At 36.5% G+C, this 26,581-nt stretch overlaps 1 protein-coding gene across 1 annotated transcript in view; it reads right to left on the bottom strand.

The window, feature by feature from the left end:
- The window catches only part of DDX10 (DEAD-box helicase 10), a 219,261-nt gene that overhangs the window by 83,609 nt on the left and 109,071 nt on the right, over window positions 1–26,581 (bottom strand). Inside the window, exons 14-16 of the mRNA XM_037505225.2 lie at window positions 15,553–15,672; window positions 12,956–13,117; window positions 2,053–2,109 (exon numbers count right to left, since the gene is read on the bottom strand). Coding sequence (XP_037361122.1) covers window positions 2,053–2,109; window positions 12,956–13,117; window positions 15,553–15,672 — 339 coding nt within the window. The remainder of the gene's footprint in view (window positions 1–2,052; window positions 2,110–12,955; window positions 13,118–15,552; window positions 15,673–26,581) is intronic.

Raw genomic sequence — 26,581 nt, 5'->3', positions numbered from 1 at the left:
TGACTCTACAACTGGCCACAGCCATTACTAGCAGCACAGACAATAAGGAAACCTGACTATTCACATGAGGGAACACAGAACTTTGAAGGACTCAGAACCTTCCTGAGTCCCTCCAGCCATCATTGTATAGGTCTGTTTACAATGCAGCACCTGAGAAGCCACAAGGGTCTTTATCTCTGTCACTTTCATTTGAAAGGTGACAAGGTGCAGAAAGGTTGGTCCAAACCAATTCCTTGGGCTCTGTCAATCAGCCTGACTCTGTCACGGATGTCAGTCCTTTGTGTCTTGAGGAATGTTTGCACTCTGGATACAAACCATCCACTCATTCCTCTGCTACCATCACTCGTACAAGAGGGCTGTCATCCTGCACCTGCAAAGAATGCCATGAAACGGGGGCAGCACAGCTCTTCAGGAGACTAGAATACAGCCTCTAGTATTGGCTGAGCAGCAAAGCCATACTGGCCTCTCTTCGACTTGTTCCCTGTACAGTCCCTCCACATTTACACAGAAATGAGGCCTCCTCTTGATAGGCAAGTTCCCTTCCTCTCCTGGGAGCCAAAAAACAGTGAACAGGGTAAACATGGGTAGCCATAGGGGCGGAGGCCTTAGCTAGAGGAGTTACCTTTAAGAGAACTACCACAAGGGAAAATCTAATTCTGCTGGCGTTCAGAGTTTATTGTTTATTTATTCCCCACCTGGCAAAGTATTAAAACCAAATACATACACCAACTTAGAAATAAAAGAAAAGGCAGGCTCAAGAGTGAGAGCTATTCCTTACCACTCAAACCACAAGGAAAGACATGCATAAAGTATTAACAGGTATAAAAATAAACAAATTGAGCAACATATACAAATATGCATGAAGACACACAAAGGAAATAGTAACAAGGCTTTTTCTCCACTCCAGACTGTATTTTTCATTTTTCCAATTTCATATGCAGAAATGAGCACTTCTTGGTCAAATAAAAATAGGTTTGTTTCTATCCTGAACATGTAGTAATATTCATAAATATTAAATGCAGTCATTAAATTTAAGATTTTCTCGTAAAATTTACATTTTTCCCAGTACAGACCTTAAGCTCTCATTTCTATGCCATGATAGTTCATGTCTGCACTCTGAAAACACATACAAAATGCACTCCGACTTAGCAGTCAGGCCGCACAAACAGTAGCCCTCGTTTTCAGGCACCTTTGAAGACATAGTGAGATTTAATACTGGATATAAGCAGTCTTTTCATCTTTAACTGCAGAGTAATTGCTCCCCACTTGAGAACTATGGCATGAGTTATCATCTCTGACTTGCTCTCTAAGTGCTATAGCCAGCATGGAAAAAATGACAAGGAACATTATGGACTTACTCAAGGGAGTCGGATCTTTGCTAACTGCCAGGAAAAAAATCATGGCTAGTCAGGCAGAGCACAATGAGATACAGCATGAGAAATGAGGGATGCTACTGGGCCCTGGCTCTAGAAAATCATTTCCACTAAATGTCCTCAGAGTAAAGAACATACTATACAGTGTCATACACGCAAGATAAAAATTATAGCTTCGTATGGATGATGTTTACAATTGTACATACATATGTGGGAGAAACTGTACATATGTATTTGCTGAAATTTTTTTCCTTATAGAATGTATTGAAGGTCAGAGAGTCCTTTCCCCTAAATTCTAGGGTTTGAACTGAAGCAACCAATGCTTTCAGAATTACCTATTATCAAGGTGGGTTCACACAGTTTTCTACCTAAAAGTTTGTAGCTTAAAATCTGATTAGACCTGGCCCACAGTCAGCCATATCCTATATTTAAGAAATTGTATATACAGAAACATAGTGGAAAGAGGTGATGGAGATACTAAAACAAAGGCCAATAAGCAAATTATTTTATGTTTTTTTCATCCTGTATCACAGAGGAAACAAATGAATATAGGAAAGTAAATGATAGGCAAGGATTTACAACTGAATGCTATGATGAATAAATAAACAGCATATGGAAAAGTACAGCACTTAAATTACATTTAAAGTTACTCTTGTCTCATTAAAATATAAATCCTTACCTTTGCTGATCTCTTGTTGGCTTCTCTCCTGGCTTCCCTTTCTTTCAATCTTTTCTCCTAGAGAAAAAGGGTTAAAATTAGCACCCATATAAATTTTTACTAGGTGTAAATCAGAATGCACATTCATAAATTTTCCTTTAAGTCAACTGATACGTGACATTCATTTTTTAATACATATTTACTGAGGGCCCATTATCAGAATGGCATAAGTATTCTCATCAAGTATTCCTCAAACAGATATGGAATCAAACCCGAGTACTACTTACTAGCACTGTAATTTTGGACTAGTTATTTATATTCACTCTCATTTTCTCATCTAAACTTGGTGAAAGTAAGACACATATATATAAAGTTGGTATAAGACCTATAGTTTGAAAATACATAATTGCTTAACACAATGTCTGATATGACTAGTGCATAATCCATATTGGTAATTAAAGAAAAAAATGCAATAATGACTATTTCCCTTTTCTTCTGTCTAAACGCAGAATTTAAAAAGTATATGAAATCCTGACCCCATGGGTCCATAGGAAAGTGACAATATTTTATCAACAAAAATAATGCAAGTTTATAGTTTATTTTTACAAAACAAGTTATTGTAGTAAATTGTTCTTTAATCTTGCTTCCCATTTTCCAAAGATGATAAAAATAGGTAGAAAATGTGAGGTCAAAACAGGGAAGAGAAGGGCCTGAGGCACAGTGGAGATGGATCACGGGTGTGATAGTGGCAGGAGAACCACTGGGACTACACCGGAGGGGAGAAATCAAATAGTATCCAAAATTAACAAAGATGTAGGGGGGAAATGTAGAAATTCAACAGCAAATTTGTCAAAATAATTGTATGTATAATACTGAAATTCTAAAGAACAAAATGACCCAGCTCACATTAGATTTTGTTTTATAAAACTCTTTTCTTTTTCAAAAACAAATTGTTAAAATAAAGATGCTTTCTCAATCCAAAATTCATAGCTAATAATTTATATTTTAAAAATGTAATAACGTACTAAGTCAATGGAAAAAATAAATGAAGAGTAAATCATTTTCTTTTCATGAAGTACTATGAAACGGCAACCATGATTTGCTACTATATTAAACAACCATTAACATGGGAATTAACAAGTTTTCCAAGTCTGGGTATTCTATCATAGCCCTTCTGTTCTCTTTATACATGGCTTTCTCAAAATTGAAAATCCAACTATAACAAATACTCTGGAGACAAACTTAACTGCTTACAGCATTCAGAAGGGTATACAGCTGCTCATCTAAATTTATAGGCCTTTGTATGATAAAGTGAAGCTCAAATGTTAACAGTCTTAAAGAGGGGAGTAATACTAAGTAATACTAAGTAATACAAAAGAGATTGGGGGGAGTCTAAAGGGCTCATACTGTTCTATTTCTATGGCTTTATACTGACCAAATAGTAATTTAAACTCAAAGTGAAACAAACAAAAAACCAAGTTCAAAGCGCAATTGCGAATTTGTCACATCCCTAAATAATGCATGAATGTTAAATTATTCTTTTTTGTCATTGTTACTCTTTTTCTACCACAGTTTTGGAGAACATGGATATTATTTTAACTTACAAACAAAACATATAACTAAGAGGATAGGTAAAATATAAGTAACGTGAAATCATTATACAGAGGAACATTTTAAAATTACTTGGAAGTTTCAGGACCAAGGTCAGAGGAAAAGGACCAATGCAGAAACAAAAACTTCACCTAGCTCTTTATCAAAAAGCTTAGTGACAGACAGAGACTGATCTCAAACTTGTGTCTTCATGAGCCACATCTACTGCTTTCCTCCAATACAATCAAAAATTAAAGTGTCAGGTTTGAGACTTTGCTAACGTGACTTTTAACAACGAAAAACACCTAGTACTATTTTAACAAGCAGTCAATTGATGAAATAATCATTATCAAACTGTTTCTCTAGTGAGCTTCTAAGAATGATTCTGTCATTAAAAACAAATAAAGTTTTCTCAAGTTGTGGGAGGGACAAAATGTTAATGGTGGTAGTTTCTGAACATTTGCATTGAGGTCTTCATAGAAGTCGGTAACAATTACTGATTACCTAAAAGCATTAGTAAATTGTAACGTAAAATCAGAGTAAGGAAATAGTAAACAAAAAATTTTTACAAAACCATCATTATTACGCTTAGTTTCATTTGGGTACTGGTTTTGGTTTGTGGAATCATGTATTTCTTATTTTGTCTCTTCTCTCATATACACACAATTTAGTTCTATTTTCTACAAAAAAGAAAACCTTCATGTACTGGAAAGTAAAATCAGCATTTTATATTATTCTACAAAGATCATTATGTATTCAAGTGCTCCTTAAACTAATTTAAAACTACAGCTATATAAAACATCAAATAACTACAGAGAGCAATAAAATTGTGCTTTTCTAAACAGTATCTGTCTATTAGCACACAGTAATAGCATTCTCATTACTATTATTATTGTCTTAGTAAAAGAAATAACTGAATTATTAAGTATAGCATATAATGTCTACACAGTTTTAAAGCTATATACAAAAAAATTATGAAATATCATTTTCCCCATTTTATAAATGAAAAAACTGAAGAGCAACATGACTTAGTCCGATCTAATGTCATACAAGCAGTAAGTGACAGACTTGTGAATAAAATTGGGTCTGTGGAGCTGGTACACCCCTCCATACCTCCCTGCACACACTCCACAGCCCTCTCTCCTGCATTAGAACATTTTCTCACTTTGCAGATTTATACATGGTTTTATCTAATCAATATGCTGTAGACCAATATTAATTTCCTTATAACAGTGGTCTGTTACTGTATGGGCCTTTCATCCCAATGAGTTTTTGTTTTGTCTTATGGCATTTTGTGGACACTAATTCATCAATTTTTGCCAGTTTCCTGTGCAAGATACAAACAGATAATTAGCCACATTTAACAGTCACAAATGTTTGCTGTAATTATTCAGTAACTGGCCTTCTCCCAACACATTAGAGTATCTGAAAATGGCACTTCAAAGTTACAAAGAATAACCTTGATATGCTCACTTCAGAAAAGCCCTTAATCCGCAAGTAAACAATCTCTATTCTCGGTTTTTTCAGTTAGCCATTTTAATTACAGCAAATATGTGTATGTGTTACAATTTTACACCATTACTGAATTCTAGAATTAATTCATTATACTCAAGGAAGGCTATTTTACATTTCAGGCTTAAGAATTCACATGTGCATGCAAATGGATAATTTTTCCTTTGAAGATTTCTTCCACAAGTCTCAGGTGGATGAGGGATAGCTAAATCCTTTAAAATATGAAGTAAACATGACTAGGACAAGAAACAAAGTGCAACAAAAAGAATTAACTTTTAATACTGGGTGGAACAAAAGGAAAATTGGAAAACTTCTTTCTTAAAAAGCTATTTTAGTATCTATCTGAAAAAAGGTGGCAGTAAGCAGATGAGAACAAGAAGTAGGAATAAGTTAATCAAAAAAATTGGGGAAATGGACATGGGAAGAAGAGTATTAATTATAGATACTACAAATGACAAAATAATGATACAAGATTGGAGTGCAATGACTTTAGGGGGAAAAAAAGTAACTGAATTTTATTAGATTCAGTGCCCCACTCTTTATGTGGTTTAAATGTCTTAAATCTTTTTATTTTCCTGCTATATTTTTGAGGATTGATAACAAAAGCTATTCTGTGTTACACAAAAAGACAAAATTTTATCTTTAGTTCTGCTATGCTACAAATGATTAAGTATGAAATTCAATAATAAAAATCAAATTCACAAGGGATAGGAAAACAGAAAAATCACATTACAAGGCAAAAAATACTCCCTTCATAGACTCAACAGTATTATATTTCTTTTGCTTCGCACATATGATTGGTCCTTAGCTCTAGAAAAAAAAATGCCATGAAATATGAATTTCACCAGCAGTCAGGACTACATATCCAAACCATTTCCATTCTATGTGATCTTGAAATTTACAGAGTTGGAAATGCAACTCATGTTTTATGAGATGTTAGAAGCATAACATCTGAAGAATCGGGTTTCCAGCCATCACACAGAGAAGACAGCTACCTCTTTTTCAAAACAGAAAACTGACTCAAAAAAAGTGAATAAAAGAATAGTTGCCTGGATTTTTAAATCTCAAGACAGCCCCCTTATTCTCCAAGAACAAATCCCAGTAAATCTCAGAGCACAGCAAGGTTCTTTATTACTTATTCTGCAGAGTTTCACCTAGATGACATATGAAAATCATCTCTCATATATAAATCTGTAACAAGCACAGCAAGGATATGAGGGCAGGGAAGAAAACTCCATGGAAACTAATTCCTAACTTCTTCAAATATTTACTAAGCTACTATGTATGGGCTCCATGGGGGGCTGCAGGTTACAGAGGAGCAGGGAAGGCAGGTGCAGTCAGGCCTCCTACTGTCTCTGTAGTCTAGGACACAACACTGTCAACCCCTAAGCTCTAACTCTGCCCCTGCTTCTCAACCCCAGTCAGCTGCTATTCACCATAGCTCTAACAAAACAAAGAACTCAACAAAACCAGAGATACTCTTTGGGGGGGGGGGAGGAGAAGGTGGGGAGGGATTAGGGTCAAAGTCGGGGTTGCAATTGTATGAGGAATATAAAATCTTAAAAAAAAGAATGTAAAATCTTAAAAAAAAAAAACAGAGATAGTAAACAGCTCAGAAACTTTCCATGCAGCTGATAAAATCTATGCCATTTTGAATATTTGTCTCATGTTAGGTGTTGGAAATGAAGAATGCAAGTAGCAAGATTTTGAACCCAGCATTATAAGATACTATGGACTCATGAGAATAAGAACAGAAATCTCCCAGGCAGACATTTCCAAACTATAGATAAAGGTTCACACCAACAAGCTGGTTCTTTTTTATAATAAACCTGCTTGTGATGGTGATAGGAAAGACTGAAACTGGCAGGGGACAGGATTGCATGGGAAGAGCATTGTTTTTCCTCTCATGTAAATAAGCTTTCTTCATAAAGTCCGTTTTAGAATTAAGTACCAGATGCTCTGTTCCTTGTCCTCACTTTGACATTAGCACAGTTTCTTAAGACCTCATGAGCCAGATCAGTCTCTGACACTGCCTTTGATTCTTCAGTGTTCACCATTACTGAAAACTGGGTTTTGGTACAACTGCACAGCTAGACAGTGAACATCTGGGGAAAGATTATATCTTAATTTGAGGTCCAAAATTATACTACTAACCACGGTGTTTATGTTATTAAATTTATTTGAGATGAATTACCATGGTCTTAAAAAATCTCCATTACCTGTCATTTTCCTTCGAAATCATCCATTCCTGTACCCTTTTGACTCACTGCTTCAGAATTCCCTGCTGTACAAGAATGCCTGATGGTTTGAGGCAGCAACACAGCTGAACTGTTAGAAATAAAGTGTGCAGAGAAATAAAGACCTTGGTGAAAGTCCCATGGTTGCTTCTGTAAGCTGTGGGTCCTTAACAAGTTATTTCACTCATCTAAGTCTCACTTTCATCATTTGGTAAGTGAGGCTAGCTCACTTACTTCAAAAGTTAATTGTTAACATACAGTATAGTAATCTGGAAAAATCACTTAGTGCAGAGTTAACTAAGTGCTGCTTGTTATTAACATTATTAGTATTCCTAAACGCCTGGGTATGGCTTCCCTTCTTGACTATGATGAAATTTTAAGTTTAAGATACCAACTCAATTCTGTGTAAACAGCAACAAAACAGAGTTTCTAAAATGTCCCTTTAATTCTTTCCTAACTTCTAATGTTCATGCTAGTAGTATGTGGAACCCAGAGCAATGCCGTGTTATTTGACGAGCAGTGCAGAGCCACATCTCCACACAGCCATGCTGTCTACTAACACAATGCAAAGTGGATGAAGCAATCCCAGCATATTTCAAAGGAATGAAAGAGAACTTCATAATGAATTGCTTCCCTCCACACTCAGCTGTTATAGCAGATATTATCACCCTAAATACAAGTAATCTTTCAGTGTTAAGAATGATGACATACCACATAGCAAATTTTCACTCCATTAAAGTAAAAACTGTTCAACGATGTGATCCATGGCCCATCTGTCATAGTTCAGATTGAATTATGGGAAAATACATTGTTTCCATTTGAATTAGTGCTTTTGGCTTTACAATTTACTAATGGTTTTATATGCAAAAATTATAGCTTTAGCTGTAATTTTACTTCTGATGAATGACTCAAGAGGTTCAGCAAACAGTAACAGGCCTACTTAAGTACCATTACTTATAAATTGCCAGGGAAGGCTGGAAGCCAGAATGACATCAGAAGAAAATGATGCCTACCAGTGAAGATCTACGAAAAGAAATCTGCTGAGTGACCCAAAACAGTTACACAAGGGCCCCCAAAGTCCACAGAGTGAGCTGATGAGTTCCAGCAAGTGGGCAGCTAAATTCTACTCCCACTGATGGCATCAACGGCACAGCCTTCCCATCCCCCTATAAACTAGTTAAAATACTTATAGTTTGGTTTTTAAATCTTTAGGACGAAGATATTTACTTGAGTCACAGGACACGACACAACGTTCAAAATTTGATAGATGACAATTATGTGTTAGGGACAGGTGGGGGGAAAATGACTACATGAGTCCCCAACGTCAGACTGGGACATATTCGAAACTGTGGTATGAGGTCACTCATTTTATTTTTTTAAAGATTTATTTTTTTTATTTATACAAGAGCCGGGGTACAGGCCAGATGTGCGGGAGGGTGAGAGGATTCACCAGAGCAGGGAACAGAACAGGCAGACGGACGAAATACACTGCTGAGGGGAGAAGCGGGCAAGACAGGAGACGTCTGCTCGCCATGTGGGTTGCTCCAAGGCCGGCGGGGATCAAACCGGCACGCAGAGGCTGCAGACAGCTGCACAGCTCTGCGCTCAACTGCCTGCGCCACCAGGGAGAACCCGAGGTCACTCATTTTAACAGCTGGAGCAAATAATACCTTCAAAGCTGTATTTACTGATCCTTTTTTATCCTGTATTTTTTACGTATCCTTTTAAACTATAATCATGAATAATGTTGAACATGCTAAAAGGACATTTCTATGCCTATGAAAGCTTCTAAAATATGACTCATTATTAAAAATATAAAAGATGTCAAAACCAGAATGTTTTAGATTTTATGAAGTTTTCTTTTTACATGAAAAGTCCTTTCAGGCACATCCCTCATTCATAAAACTGTATTAAAAGTTTCTTCAGTTTTTTCTATCTTCATCAACTAAAGCTTATTTCTAGACTCCAAAGTTAGTATTTCAAGTATTCTTAAAGGCCATACAATTCTCAGCATACTTTCACAGAAGTTACACAATTATAAGTGACAGTTTCAAGAGGAGACATAATTACATTTGCCCAAGGTGAAACGTTATGCTAAAAGAACTAAGAATTGTCATTTTCATAAGTAATATACTCAATCAAGAAAAAATACAATTTAAAAACCAATAGCGTATTCAGGTAAAGCAATTAAGACAAAATCTGTGCAGGATTAATAAAGTAAAATTTTAGTAGCACTGGAAAGTAACTGAACAAGAACAAAGTCTTAACATCAAGTAACAAATTCGATCTGTCATCAGGGAAAAGTGACAAATTCTATTTTTTGAAACAGGAAAGGATCAGTCTGTTCCCATGTCTGACCTACACAGAATCAGAGGGCATCTCCCATCACCTGGTAACTCCAGTTCCCATTCCTCATTTTTCAGACTAGCAAGCATAATCCAATTTGTTGACTATTGGTAAATCCCAATGAGATTAAGTACTGCCAGGTTTAGGATGCAAATTCAAATGTCCCACTATACAGCACAACACTCTTTCCTTCAAACATTATGCCAGAAATTAAAACTTGCCATTTAAGAAAATATTCCATATGTTTTATAGACAGAAATCCAGTCCATGGCAGCTTGGTAGATAACTGATGAGTGCACACACATAGTAACTCTAAGTGCTCACATACCTGAAATTGTCTCTAACATACAAATACTTGTATGCATGCAAATAATTTTGCTGATGAAAATACCAAGAAACTAATCACTGAAGTGCCAGGTGACAGTGATATTTAAGTTGAATAGAAAGTTATTTTCTTATACTCTTTATAGGGTATACAATATCTTCAACTTCGACACAGAAGACATGCCATGGGCCACCCTGTGCAGAAAACACCATTTTACACAGAGTAACAAATTTTGATTTGTTTTTAAAAAGACTTAATATCTATTTTATAAGTACTGACTTTAAAACCCGTATTATATAAAGTTGTTATGATTTTTTTTTTTTAAGATTTATTTATTTATTTATACAAGCACTGGGTACAGTCAGAAGCACAGGAGGGTGAGAGAATTCACCAGAGCCAGATCAGGGAACAGAACAGACAGATGGACGAAATACACTGCTAAGGGGAGCAGCGGGCACTGCAGGAGAGGTCTGTGCACCATGTGGGACCCTCACCAGTGGCCGGGGATCGAACCAGCGCTGCAGAGGCTGCGGGCAGCTCCTCAGTCCAGCGCTCAAGCGCTGCGCCACCAGGGGAGGCCCTAAAGTTGTTATGATTTTTCTCACTACTGTGTCAACCCCAAATTGTTTTGTTTAACTCTGCTGCAAGACAATTACAGTGATAGTTTAAAAACTATAAGCTGCATTTTAACAATGGGGCAAAGAAAGAAAATGAATTATTTAAAAGATCAAAAATAGCAAAAATGGAAAACTGTAGAACTACCTACATATAGTATACCAATTTTTATGTAAAAAAGTAAGAATAGGGGCCTCCCTGGTGGCGCAAGGGGTTAAGTGGCAACCTATGAAGCTATCTGCACATACTGCAGCATGAGTTTGATCCCTGGCCAGGGAGTAACTCACAAGGCGCAGCAGACCTCTCCTGTTTCACCCGCTGCTCCCTTCAGCAGTGTATTTCAATCAGTCTGCCTGGTCTGTTCCCCACTCTGTCTCTGGTGAATCCTCTCACCCCCCACACCTCTGGCCTGTACCCCAGTTCTTGTACGCATAAATAAAGCTTAAATAAATAAAAACTGAGGGATAGGATAGTTACCTTTAAGAGAAGGAGATTTAAGAAAGAATGAAAGGTTTTGGCAGAAGCAAGAGTTCTCAAGATTTAATCAACTTGATTTTGGACAGTGTGAATATATTATTCATTTCTAGTGTTTCTTTTTTTATTTTTTGTGGGACACTCGCCGGCGGCCGGGGAACGAACCGGCGCTGCAGAGGCTGTGGGCAGCCTCGCAGCCCAGCACTCAACTGCTGCGCCACCAGGGGAGGCCCATTTTTAGTGTTTTAATGTGAAAAAAAAAAAAAAGTTAAAAAAAATTTTTGTGCAGTTAACCAAATCCATAGCTAACTGATTTAATTTTAATTTTCCTGAGGACAGAAGAATCCATGTATTTTAAATATACTTGCTTTACAGCCTATGACAGAGATTAGCACACAGTGTATAATAAACTTCAAATTAGTAATTTGAAGTTAAGTGTCTACAGATTTCAGAAACAATATTCTACAACTGGGATAAAGTAGCAACTTCTACACATAAGGGGAAGGGAACAAATGGAAATGCAAAGTTTTCATAGTTCTGTAAATTCTTCATATTTCTGTCACTGCTGGCTACAATTTAAAATGAAATAATAAAATGCTCTTAGGCTCAATCTTTCCCTGGGTGAATATTCTAATTGGACTATTAATGAACTATGATAAGCTGCTGACATGTTTAATGATATTAAAGATTTTTAGTAAGAAATTATTGATGCCAAATTTTAATTTAAAGTACTGTACTAACAGAAACAACAGAGCAGGAAATTTTTAGTTCTCTTGATAACATAAATGCTCAACAACTGCAACCAGAACATTTAGGGTTCAGTGGTTCTCTCTATTTCTGTAATATTTTTCACAATATTCATTTTCAACCCTGAAGTGTCCGCAACATCTACTTTTTATCTTCCATCAAATGCTACTGAGAACCTGCATCTAATGTTAAAGAAATGACAACTGATGCTCTATTAAAATTATTGGTCCGTTAAATAGTGACAAGGTCAAATGGGTCAAAAATATGAGAATCCTCAGTGCAATTAATAATGTCCTCATTCAAGGCTTAAAGATATTATAATACAAAATTTACTGTAACAGTGATATAGAATTGAGTATTGGTGATATTGCATTAACCTGAAATTACTCACTGTCTCAAGGGCATGCTGTGGAAACTCCTTTAAAGGTGCAATTTTGTCTTTTTAATTAACTCTTATCTAGTGAAATGTCCTCTTTTGTGGAAATTAAGTATTCTGAAAGCACAGTAGTGTCATCAGTGACCAGAATGGAGTACTCCATTTCAATGGGTTCAGTGACTATTAATGTCACTCAAATAATTGAAAGATGAAAAAAAATAAATTGTGATTGTATCCAAATCATGAATTACTACACAGTAATAGGAAAACGCATATAAATACTGCAACTTAGATGAATCTACACAGAAGTATAACAAATACCAAAACACTACGTTGTTTCATTGATATAAAACATTCTAAAAATGGAATATACGGGCTCCCTATCTATTTTCTACATGTACAACTACAATTATCTCAAAATAAAAACTTTAATTTGGGGTGGGACTCTTTAATTTAAAAAGCTCACGAATATCATTTGGGTCATCTCCACTAAAAGCAGATTAGAAACCAGAGAGTATACAACAGATTCCACCAGCAGAAGAAAAGAACAAGTAGGTAACATAAAAATAACCAGTCACAGAAAATGTGTTGAGAAAACAATGTAGAAAATAACATGTTATTAATGAATATCTAATGTACATTCAGATATATTTAGGAACATATTAAATTTCACACAGTGTTAATTCAAGATGGAAAGCTTACCCGATGCTTTGCCTTAATTTTCTTCCTATATTCTTCTTTGTCAAATTTGTCCTCTTCTTGAAGCCTTTCTTTTGCTTTATCTAAGTTGATACCACCAGCGCTGTCCTCTTCCTCAGGATCGTTGGAGACGGATTTCTGCATTTGTGGCCACTGCTGAACTAACTGCAGACAGAAAAAGGTAAATGTAGGGCAGGAGGCAAGAAGCACCAGAAAACCATTTTTCTTTGTATAATGATTTTGAAATGGTGCACAGATTCACTTTTGGCCTCACAATCCATATTTCTTAAACTTTCTAACAAATGTTACAATTTTAGTGAACAAGCCACAGAAAAGACTGGAGTAATGCTGTCATAACCCAACAAGATCAGGACTGGAGAAGGCAGTAGCTTCAACATCTGTCTCCAACAGTGTTCCTAGTTGCTAGAGTCTGCAAACTCAGTTCCCATAAGGCACAGTCCGCCACAGACATGGCAGCTAGCGTGAGACCTCCAACCCCTGTGTTTTACTTTGCTGTTTCTCTAATTAAACATAATCTCCTTGAGGGTCGTTGTACATCTTGCCCATGTAGCCTCAGAACCCAACACAGTATCTGGCATATATTAGGTGCTCAAAATTGACGAAACACGCATTAGCTAATACTACACATGAGGACAGAAATAAGTATAAAAGATTTTCCAGGTCTGCTCAGTCTACTCATTTTTATACATAGTTTGTGGTTGGGAACAAGGCGACACAGAAGACAAGACACTTATACAGGAGTCAGGGTGTCCTGCCTTCTTCACAGTCTAATCCTGAATAAATTACTTACTCTCCAGGGTACCTGCATCCTTTCCCCAAAAATAAAAAGATGTGACTCAATAATCTTCCTGCCTAATGCTATAAAACTCTAGACAATTTAGACAAAAAGGACTCTCTTATTTTACCTAATAACTGGTTGCCAAGAGGAGAGAAGTAGCTGCCACTGTTTTTGAAAGACCACTAATGAAGCTGCAGACAATGGAGGATGTGGGCACACACATCACAGGCATCAACACTCCTCTCACCCTTGTCTCCGCCACAGCCATTTTTCAAGATGCGATTCCTACAAAGTCTTCACTTTTGAAAATGAATGAATGGAGTCACAAACACTGCTGTATGAGCAGCTGGGGCAACAGTGAAAGGGATCAACTATGACAGTAAGCACGCCATCCTGGGCTCTGACACTAAGGCCTGAGTAGCAGCATTTCTCTGTGTTCCCACAGTATGGCTCACGGCCGCACAGAGCTCCTATCAGCAGTAAGTGCACACTGAAACATTTTATATTAAGGATTTATACTCGTCTTGAAGCTAATTGGTATAATCTGCGCAGTTAAACTTAGTAGCACAGTAAGGAACCTCATTATGCTAACAGCACTAATCTTATTTGACAGTGAGCAACTGATGTAATACAACTCTATTACAATTCTGCCTGCTTCTGAGGTGCGGATCTCTTTTAGTAATTGCACAAAGATTCATTATTTATCAATTACATAGGCTTACACTGCAAGTTCCAACAACAGCTTTGAACTGCACTCTACTTTGTTAGTTTTCATAATTTATATACCATTTTAAGCCATTTATTAGTTCAAATCTGGGCTTCAGAAGCCAAGACTCCTTCCACAAAGTACCAACCAAATCTCTGTTAACTTTAAAATTAAAAAAGAACATACTCCACTGGCTATAGACTGGTTAGGGAGCATTTGTATTGATGGTGAAATATCTGATGTGACATAATACAGTTGGTATAAGAAATGATTATTTTTATTGCTATAGCAGACGGTTGGTAAAACTATTACTGTTTTGGTATAGCAATACTCTTCTAAGTGCTAGAGACAAAGGAGTGAGTAAAGGCAGGAAATATATAAAATCCTCCCTGATAGAGCTACCGTCATTTCACTGGAGTAGAAGAAATAGACAATAACCAAATAAATCTATACTACTAAGTTAGGTAATAAATGCCATGAAGAGAAGAAAGAAGACAGGGAAGGGGATGAGGTTATGGGGGGTGTGCAGGGCTGGGTGCTGCTTGAGGGCGAACAGGGACACTGAGACGCAGTATTTGGGAGACACTCCTATGATTGCTAAGTAGCCATTGCTCTTTAGGGTAAGTACTTGGCATTCTAGAGCCTTTTCCTCTTTAAAAATGGAGACAATACTATGTAAAAGAGTGATCTTTCATAAAAATCCATGAGTGATAACTTGTTCCCTACTCAATGGCTACATATTTACACAAAGACCAAGTTATGAGGAGATGAAAACCAAGTTCTTGTTCTATAGAACACACTGATGGAAAACATGGAACAAGAAAATCTTATCTGTAAGAACCAAATTTGAAAGGTTCAAAATCAACTTCGTGTTGTCATCACCAACTAGGATCTCAGCTTACTGTCAGTCAGTGAAGTTTTCTTTCTTAGCATGTACAGTGGGTGAAATGCCTACAGTAGTGGTGAAAGGAATTACCTAGAGTGCTTCAGAGAAACAATTTTTTCTTATCAATGAATGATTAAGTCAGAAGGAAAATCAAATTGTTTATGACACTTAGACTGTATCTCAGAAATGAAATAAGTACAGAATCTTACCTCCCCTTCGTCAGTAAATGTTATTTTCTTGTTCACTTTAAAGTTTCTCTTCATTACTTTTTTTGCTTCCGCGACCTTGGTCACCTTTTTCTTGAGACTGGACTTAGAAGTTTCTTTCTTCTGTGTGAGAATGTACAAAAGACATTATATTATGTACATGTTTACTTTGTTACATACTAATTTTACATAAATATTACCTATATATTATAAATGTGATATTGATGACATATTGACATATATATAACATCTATAATAGCATCTATTAATTTAACTATAGCAATACACTTTCCAAAACTTAGTGCATTGACTGAGAAACACCAGAAATACTGTCCAGAAATGAAATTACTAGGCTTATTAACCAATGATTCCCTACCACCACCCTCAGTGCTAAAAGATCATAAGTAGTGAATAATAATAAAATTTTCTCCTATGGCTAAAACCATGCTATCCTGATAATGCTGAAGCAGAAAGTACATGATGTGAATAATGAACATGTAAAGTAATATAGCCATCTTGCAGCTGAAAAATATAGCACATTTTTAAAAATTACTTTTGAATTGCAAACCTAAATTTCTAGACAATGAAAATGATAACTTAGAAAGAAAAAATGAGTACAAAACATTGTGAACAACTCAACATTTGTCTTCAAATTACAGAAATTTACTGTATGGATACTGTAAAACAATCTATGACAAGCTTTGTCCAAAGGTGAGATGAAGTAAGAGTACATCAAAGAATATACCAATCAGAACCCTGAGAAAGTCCTAAAACCATTATCCCAAGATAATAAAATCTCAAAGCCACTGTTACATGTGCTCAGTTACATGATGCGAGCTGCACAGGACATACCACTGGCTGCTTTGATGAATTTTAAAAATGTAACTTGCCTTTGAGAAGGATTTGAATCAATTTCCTCAAATTAGAGTGACTACTATCATTTGTGGAGCCCTGTCAACTAATCTAAGCCAGCTTCCATTAGATGAGCAGACAATGAGTGTAAGTCTTTAGTAGTTAACATGGATTCGAATTCAAGCTTTACCATGATAAACTATATATAACGACAATTTATTCAAGCTGTGCTTCAATTGTTAAATGAAGATAATATCTACCTCATAGGGGTGTTGGGAGGTTTTAATAATAAATGTAAAATACACATAATGTAAGTGTTCAAAAAAATCTATAAAAACACTACACATATCAATGTCATGTTACCTAAAGAGATTATGTCAACTGCACAGAAGCTTACTTTGCAAAATCCCAGACTTTGAGCATCCTGGTTGATATTTAACCCCATTCCACTCTATTCCACAAGGAGACACACAAGAAAAGCCAGAAAGGAGGGACTGATTAGGAAAGAGAAACTATTAAAAGTTTCAGGAAGATGTACATTAGTCACAACTGTTCTAGTAAGCATGTATAAAAAAGAATGATCCTTGAAAAAGTCAATATTTTTTACAATGATGAATACATAAGTGCTTAAGAACAACACTAAAATAGATATGAATCTATGTGCAGATAATGATTAAGGTTATCAAGCAAGTTAGCAAGTGCACCTGCAATAGTGTGAATTAGCTACCATGAGGCTGTTTTGATACTGATGGTTCTGCTAAGTGGGAATTACCAACAATCCTGCTGTTGAACTTCAGGTTCTCAGCACATAAAAGGTATAGCATCATACTTAAGAAGCTACCAGGATTTTCAATGTGTAAAATACTTAAGAAAGGATTAATCTCCTGTGAGTTTACTAACTTCCACTGCATCAGGCAGAGTCATCAATATGCTGTAATCAGTATACATATACTGCACAAGATGTCTATGAAGAGAGGTAGATTTCTTTAGATTTCTGCTTCCCATGAGACCCCCATCTCCTGCACCCTCTAAGGGGTCTGTGACGACATGAATGTCCCCATCTGGCATAACTCCAAAGTGCTGTGCCTGTCTCTCATAAGACTCCACCTCCTTCCAGGACCTCCTTCTCCTCCACCACCACCATCACCACCACTGTGTATGGAAGAAACATTACTACTGTTCTCCCTGGGTTAACATTACAATCCTTGTTTCCTTATCTTCCAAGAATAGTTAAGTAACTAAGCTGTGTCCTGGTAAAAATCCTCAATTGAGAGGGTTGCAGGCTAAGGGCAACCTAAATCCAAGTAAACTTACATAAGACACCTTGTGAGCAAGGGCATGCACAAGATCATCACTTTCTTACAGCATTACTCCTCTATCTCCTGTTCCCAAAAGCACTTATCAGAACACAACCACTAAGGTTGGCCAGATTCTAAGTCTTCTTAGTTTGATGCCCAGTTCATCTATTAAGGAGGCTGTGTTGGCTGATATTCTATTATGAGATCTCCTCTAATGATAAAACTGTGGTCCAACAGGATAAAGGAGATGATGTAAACAGAACAAGTCAAAAGAGTAATAATCACTTAAATAGAAAACACACTGGGAAGCGACAGGGAGCAAAGTTTCTAGGGGTGATGGTAATGTTCTAGATCTTGACTAACTTGCACAGGCTTACACATTTGACAAAACTCATTGAATGTTATACTTAAGATTTGGGCATTTCATTCTATATGAATTTCTACCTCAAAAGGGAGTCCTATAAACAAATACTGAACTCTAATTAATGCCATTAATTTCTTTGCTTCAGCCATGCCAGCTGTAGTAAATGGGGAAATGTGTAATGATGTTGGTAAATGACCTTGAAAAGCATTAAATAAAACAAGACGGAGAGGCGCAAAGTTATGTGATAAAGGAAATACAGTATGGTAAAAGGTTAACTGTGGAATGTGAGTAGTGAGTATTTCTGTCCAGGAGGATCCTTTTCTGAAATTTTCTTTATGATTGTATGTTTTCACAATCAAATATGAAGCCCAGTTGCAGGAAGAGGAGAAAAAGTCATAGAGAAAAACAAGAAAAAAAGATTAGATTAAAGGTCAGTTAGAAGAACAATGCTGCTGGGGCAGAGCCTTTTGAAGTGAGGAGGGTACACTGGAAGAACTTCAGGAAATCCATGAAAGCACTGAAATCATGTGACAAACCTTGAGGGTATTTACATCTTTGTATTTTTAAGGTTTTTACTGGTTAAAAGGCATTTATGACACACATGCCCTCACAAATAATAATGGATGAATTTCTGGTTTGTCTTAGGGAAGCCAGTGAAAGAAGGAACAGGAAATACACCATGGGTAAGAAGAATCATGTTTGTCATCTTTTCTTACTATGCTCTGAATGTTTACAACATATAAGGCATCCCAGTACACACTTGGGGACACTGTAGTGAAAGAGATAGGGAACTACCACCCCTTCCCTCCCCACCCTGGCCCTCCTGGGCCTAACTCTATCCCCTGAGGGGGAAAAAAAAACATTAAGCAACTAGTGGAAAATAGCATTATTTAATCATAAATACAGCAAGTGCTCAGAAAAAAATATGAATGAATGACTATGTAATAGGGTGCCCGTCCTCACTAGCGTAAAGTGAAGAGGGCAGGTCAAGGGAAACTTCATTGAGAGAGAAAAGTCTGAAGTGATCAGTACACCCCACTAATGTCCTACGAGGGCACACAAATATTCCCTGTTCACTGGTGGTGTGTTTCACCCATAACTTACAGGAATAATAGATTAATGATATTCTGGTGGTTATCCATTTTAGCAGGTCATCCATACATTCAGTTAAAAAGTTGCTTTTCATGCCTTCTTCAGTGACTTCCTAAGAGGTAAGCAGTATTCCTAGCTGCTTCTGTTCCCTCTCCGCAGATATCACCCACATTCAAGTGGACATATAAAGAATATCTGTTACTTAAAAGAGCTACCTGCGATGAACAGCCTTGAATACACAGCGTCCTTTCCTAGAACACTCATTTATGCGCCTACAATACATTTCTAAACATTACAGCTCTAGGCCAGAATAGTGCATTTTCATTTCCAAAGACATTTTCAAATACACTTCCAAAGAATTTATACAAATGTACAGTCCCACCAAATAATGTGAGAGCAAATGAGTCCCCATTTCTCATCAAAGTATATTATTAGTTTATATATTTGCTAGCCAAATAGGTGAAAAATAATATACTGGTGAGTCTTAATTTGCATTTGTATTATAAAGCATTACAGAACTTCTTTGCAAAGGTTTACTTCTGTGCACTGTACATATTCTTTCCCATTGTTTAATGAATTCCTGGCATTTTTATTAGTTAATTTGAAGAATCTCGTCATTTGTTAAAGATGCTTCAATATTTTACCCCCACTTTGTTTATGTTTAGACAAATGTCATGTAAAGTAATATTTTGTTGTTTTGCTTTGCTTTGGGATTTCTACCTAGCAGACAATTTTAATGGACTCAATTTTTTATCTTTTTATTTTTTTTTTAATTATTTTATTTATTTTTTTTTAATTTTCTAGAGGCATGTCTTATTTATTTATTTATTTATTATTTGTTTGTTTGTTTGATACATGCACTGGGTACAGTCAGAAGCGCGGGAGGGTGAGAGAATTCACCAGAGCCAGAGCGGGGAGCAGAGCAGGCAGAAGGACCGAAGTACACTGCTGAGGGGAGCAGCGGGCGGCAGGAGAGGTCTGCTCACCATGTGGGACCCTCCTCTGGTGGCCGGGGAGCAGCCGGGGATCGAACCGGCTGCAGAGGCTGCAGGCAGCTTCGCAACCCAGCGCTCAACCGCTGTGCCACCGGGGAGGCCCAATTTTTTATCTTTTTAAATAATGAAGCTTTGCTGGGTTTGGGCCATACTTAAAAATACTTTTCCAGGACACAGTGCACCATCAGAGGCCTCGCAAAGCCCAAAGATGCTGTCATGGCTTCCAGTGGGGCTGGCACAAATGCTGCTTGTGAGCAAAGGAAGCACCCAAAATTCTGGACCGTGTGGGAGAGGGGCTCTTCAAGTATAGGAATGACTTCTGAAAGAACCTGATTTTCAATCTGGTACTTTTTTGCTGTGGGGGTTTGACTGGTCTGGAATTTGAGTGGCACTGGCCTAGTGGAACCTCAGTCTGGACTGCAGTCAAATAGCCACATGGCTCTCCTGTGCTATATTCAAGCCTTTCAAAAATTAGTGACCATGACAAGCCCGCTTGGTGGCAAGTGAAGTCTGAGTCAGACGAGTACAGTCCCTGCCCTGCCCAATTTCCTCTCCTTTGCTGAGTGGGCCTGAAACTCCACTCTCTAGGCAGAGTCATGCTTCAGCTACTGTTGCCCTGTGTGCTGCAAAGTTCTGAGCTGTGTTCCTAAGTTTCTTTAGGGGGCACTCTTTTTTCTTGTTCAGAGGAATACTCCTAATGTTACTTAACAGATACTTGAAATAAAGATTGCGTGTACATATACACATACTCTAATATTCTTCCAACTGTAAGACTTTTAAAAAATATACTTGACTTCATAAAATATGGATTTTACTTAGAAATTCTGACATTGGCTCTTGAACAAGGGGATGAACTCTTCAAATTTCTATAAAGTAACAAAAAAAAAAAAAGTACACCTATTGCTAGGAAAGGGTTCTATTTTGACTATTAAACTATTGGTTCAGAAGGAAAGCAGTAGCCAGGAGGTATCATGAAGGATTTGCTGACAAGATGTAAAACATCAAAATGCAATTTTCATTTCTATTTGCACTTCTTCCACAATATGTGTGCTAGACTTTAAAATGAAATGCTAAAAGGAAAATAGCATAAAGAATCAAGTCATTCTCAAGAGTCCTGTAACAGCTGTAAGAGGTTGCTACAAATAACCTGGGAGATACAAGAACCATAAGAACCATATTGTTCACAAAAACAATAAAGATTCCTTATCAGAAGGATGTATGAGTTAACACTGGTTACAGGAACATTCAAAACATAATCAACAGAAAAAGAAAACAACTATCCTCAACAGAAATACTAGATATCCTAGAGGGTAACACAAAAATATTGTAAAAAATTGAAAAATAAAACCATAGGGAGATGAAAGTTAGAAGTAAGGCTACTCCAAGAATTGAATTTTTTTTTTTGTTTCCTTAAAGTTGCTCCAAGTGTCAATGAATAATTGATAGTTTATAAGAGAAACTGTATTTATAAATGAAGGAAACCAACAAAATAAATAACTATCACCACTGCTGGACATTTTACAGACTAAACCCTCAGGTTAAAGACAAGGGCATTTACAGCATTTATAAATATTGTTGCCCTAATGTCCAAATGTATTTAACTTTAGATATTTTCATTGCTGTAATAATCATTATCTTACAAGAACTTGCTTATAATTTAAAGAAAAAAATCTTCCTATGCAAGCTTACTATGCCTTAGTCATTCTAAATTTACCAAAGTATAGTAATTCACATATTATAATTTTATATAGTATACATTAAGGAATCACTAGTTGATTTGTAAAGTGTTCTATAAAATCTTTACTTAAGAAATAAACTTCCCTGATGACAGAGTACCTTCTCATGAACCTATTCATTGTTTTCATGTCTTTGGGGAAAAAAGTCTATAGATCTTTGGCCTATTTTTCATCAAATAATCTGTCAGTATGTTTGCTTTGTTTCTGTATAAATTCCTTATTTCAGATATTAATTTTATAATTAATATTATCTGATAATTATTATCAGACATAAGGGTTTTCAATGATTTTCTTCCATTTGTCCATTTTTAATTTATTTCCTTTGCTGTAAGAACCTATTTCGTCTGATGTAATCTCCCTGTTATCTCAGCTTTGGCTGCCTGTGCTTCTGGCATCTCATCCCAAAGATCACTGCATTGTACACTTCAAGTATATCCAGTTATATCTGTCAATAAAATTAGACATACACGATTATATTCCTCAATAAAACTGGAGTGGGGGAGAAAGAGAAAAGAAAACTTACTATCACCAATAAGCAGGAATGGTTTGTTTGTGAAGTCTCTCTCAAAACCATAGCTTCAAAATTAAGAGTCACCAAAAAAGTAAAGAGGTATCACTATGGAAGGTGAGGAGGGGCTGGAGACTGCCTGTGCCACAGTGTGAATGAAGCTAAATGTTGCACTTTGAAGAGGTTCAAGATGTAAAGTTATGTGTATTTCACCACAATTAAAAGTAAAATTAAGAGCTTCCCAGGATATACTGGACTTCAGTTGAAAATGTTGTTACAAAAACATAGTCTTTTTCAGAATTTCTACACAAATGTAAATCTAAGGCAAACTTTCATTCTCCAGCACACAGTTTCAGAAATGCACACGAATTGGAGCACGGGGACCAAGGTGGGCAAAGAAAGGGGGTGGTGACAGGCTTAAATGAGACGAAACAAGGGTACTTACAAATTATAAATTAAGGAAATAATCTTATAATTGAATACATTTTACAGTATTTTTCCTTTTAAAAATGCCCGTTTTTTAATGTCATTTTTAAAAATTTAACAGAAGGCAAACAATGACAAATCTTGGGAATATGCATAAATTTGGCCATATTCATAAAAATGGGCATAAAATAATCCAAGAGAACAACATAAGCCAAGTCTCAGTTACCAGTGAATCTGGCGTGGACTGATAAATACTGTTTGCCTCCAGATGGGAATCTGCATTTACTCTTGTCCTCATGAAGGTAAATCCTGGTAAGCAACTGTTTTCCTAATGGATTGTAATCACCATGAGGGTTAAGAATAACTGTATTATACTTGTATCCCCAGAACATCAAGAAAGGCTGGCATGTCAGAGTATGCAATGAGTAGTTCTAGAAAGAATTAGTGAATAACTATACAGGTGTTACTTCATTTACCTAACCACCATGGGTCAAATCTTGAGTACAGTAATTTTTTTAATTAGAAAATCAAAGCTTAAATAAATTCAGCAATATGTTCAAGTTCACCTAAATTAAATGAAAGGGCACAATTTTGCTTTGCACATTTACAATGATTTCTGAGCAAACTGTCTTAGGTTATGGCATCATAATTTGGCTCAGTGTTTGCCATTTAAATTTCTAGCAACTTTGAAAGAATTTTTGAAATGCTATTTTGAGAAACATAGATATTTTCAACTTTTTAATTCATGAAGCATTTTAAGGCTTTATCAGATTCCACTCTGATGCAATATTTGCATTCACTTTTTAAATCACTGTTTTTACATCCAAATATAAATTTGAAATACTGAGCATGTTGTTCCAAATTACCCTTTATTCTATCTCTCATTTTTCAGATTAAAGTCCTGACACCAAATCCTCAAAGAAACATCGATTTTTCCCTCAAAGTGTTTGCTTCCTTTCCCTTGTCAATTTCTTGTCAGGATTAATGTAAATTTACCCTTCATCCAAAAATCCCTTTTATAGCATATCAGTGTACATTTTTTTTTACATCTCTTTTATTGTCTCCAATTAGTCCAGTTAAGATTTATATTTCTTTTCATCACCCCAAACCATATTTTAGTTTGTTTACTTCCTTACTTGAAGTCTCAGCCCCAACTGAGTTTCATGGCTAGCCAAATCCAACATTGTCTTTGCCTCATTTATTATCATTCTACCTTTTCAAACACTTATGTTACTGGAACACATAAGGGCTAGTTTCATAGGCCTCTATTCACTACTTTAGGAATTTTCTTTCATTCACTGAAATCGTCTAGGCTGTTGACTGTTTTGCTAGTCAAGAAAAAAATTTTTGCTACACACCATGCCCCTCAAAAACAAACCAACAAACAAACAAAGCCAATACAGATGGGTAAAACCTCAGATACTTCCTGTTTTTTAACAAAATTATGGAACCAGTCATATTTTGCCTTAGGAATCCAATTTTTAACCTGCCATTTTTAATAAATATTTCTATATCAGGAACCAGGCAGCTGGAAGCAATTTAGAGAAATGGACCTTGATACATACTTTTTTGCAATTCTTTCTATAAAACTTAAAAAAAAAAATGACTGTATGGATTTCATTTCTAACATGTATCCAAATTGATTGTATCAATTCCTGTTGTCTCTTACAGCTTTTGGAAGCCCGCTAGAATTCAGAATTATTTTAAGTTAAATACCCTAAAACAATAACATGAAATGAAAAGGTGGTATGTGTCATGTGGCCATTTATTTAACTGGGCTAAAGGAGACTACATAAGGGAGTCCATGCCGTTGGTAATGAACTAAGTTAAAGGACAAATGGCAATATTCACCAAACTATCAAACAATGTGACACTGAAGTATGCTATTCTAGGGGGAGCACTTGAGCCATCTACACCCCTGCCACCTGTCCAAGCTATACCAGAGACTCAGCAATAATGCAGCAGTAGCTAATTTAATCAGAACTTGAACAAAATGAGATAACATCAAAATAATATTCAATGACATTTAATTATGATTTAGCTGCAAATTCCAAAACTTGCTACAGTACCTACCACAAAAACAAATTACCTGGCAGTCTGGTCTGTGTGATCTAAAGCAGAGTTCTTCAAAATTCATTCATCATGAAAGTCTAACAAACGACACTTAACACTTGTTACTCAGTGAACTGCCAATGTAAAAAAATTACACAAATGCACACATGCACATGCATCTACACTCTGAATTCTAGCAACAGAATCTCGAGACGATTACAGCTTCACAAAGCACTGTGATAACAACTAACATATGTACTAAACTCAAACTGGGCTTGCTACCTGGTTAGTCATTTTTGACAAGCTACTTTAAGACATTTAAAAGATACTGATGCCAACTTCCCAGGCTGCCAAGTCAAGGTCATTACTGCTACTGATTATCCATGATTCTGGTGTCTGGCAGTTGTCTAAGCTGACTGACATTAGTAAATCACAAGACATGCAATGCAGGGCAGTGTCTTCCAGGACGCATTCATAGCTACATGGATGGTATGGACAGTAGTTTCCCAGCTTTGCCCTCTATCATATACAAATATTAGCTAAAGAAAAAGTACCATATGAAAAGTCAAAGGCAAGCCAACTGTACCATGTTGGTACACCACTTAGGGACTCCCCTGGTGGCGCGGCGGTTGAGCACTGGGCTGCGAAGCTGCCCGCACCCTTTGCAGCACCGGTTCGATCCCCAGCCGCCAGCGAGAGTCCCACATGGCACAACAGACCTCTCCTGTCTCGCCCGCTGCTCCCCTCAGCAGTGTACTTCAGTCCTTCTGCCTGTTCTGCTCCCCGCTCTGGTGAATCCTCTCCCCCTCCCGCGCTTCTGACTGTACCCAGTGCTTGTATAAATAAATCTTAAAAAAAAAAAAAAACAAAAAAAAAAACTACCAGTTATAAAGTGGCTGGGAAAAGTTGGCATTATTAACTACAGAACAGGGGAGGAGAAAGGATTATGCAAGACTGCCTGGAGAAATACCACCTGGCATATCCAGAAGTTAAACGAACTTCAGCATCAGACAGCCCATGTGTTCCAGTGAGGCCTAGCACTCTAAATCGACCAAAGATATAGATATTACTCTAAATCTGACCTTTTATTTATTATCTCCAAAAAGAGAGCATCTATTAAGAATATTCTGTTCCTCAGTGCTCTACTGCTTTGTCCATTTTCTCCCTGATGAACTGCATGCTGAACATGCAGTGATTAATAAATACAATTTCCATCTGGCCCCCTTAGCTCATAAACATTTTTAAAAAGTTTGACAGCCTTTGAAATTTGTTGACAAAATCTTGCTGGTTTATTTTTTCCCACCTTAGGCTGAGTCCTTGCTATTTTATCAGTAAATTTATAATACTAAAATGTAATGTTTTAAGGAACTGCAATTCACTAAAAACTACTGTAAAGCCCGATTCCCAAACAAATAAAATATTTTTGCTAGTGTCCAAATTCCATGAGTCATACCCAAATGAAAAAAAAAAAAAAAAAAGACAATTCACTCTCCTTCCTCCTGTCTCCTGTCAATCTACAGACTAGAAAATATAGATGATATCATTATACTTAAAATTCTTCCCCAAAGGCTGCTTTGAGTGAAGTTGATTAAGATTCAACACTGGCTATCTTTTGAGACCTTTTCTCACTTTCAATCTTCAACCTTCCAGTGACATTTCTCATAGTATTTATTATACTCTACTTCTATTTTCAAGAGATTCTTTTACTT

This window comes from Talpa occidentalis, unplaced genomic scaffold, assembly GCF_014898055.3.
Source record: "Talpa occidentalis isolate TD23 unplaced genomic scaffold, MPIMG_talOcc4v2.1 talOcc4.12, whole genome shotgun sequence".
NCBI lineage: Eukaryota > Metazoa > Chordata > Mammalia > Eulipotyphla > Talpidae > Talpa > Talpa occidentalis.
This window is presented reverse-complemented; position numbering and strand designations above follow the sequence as displayed.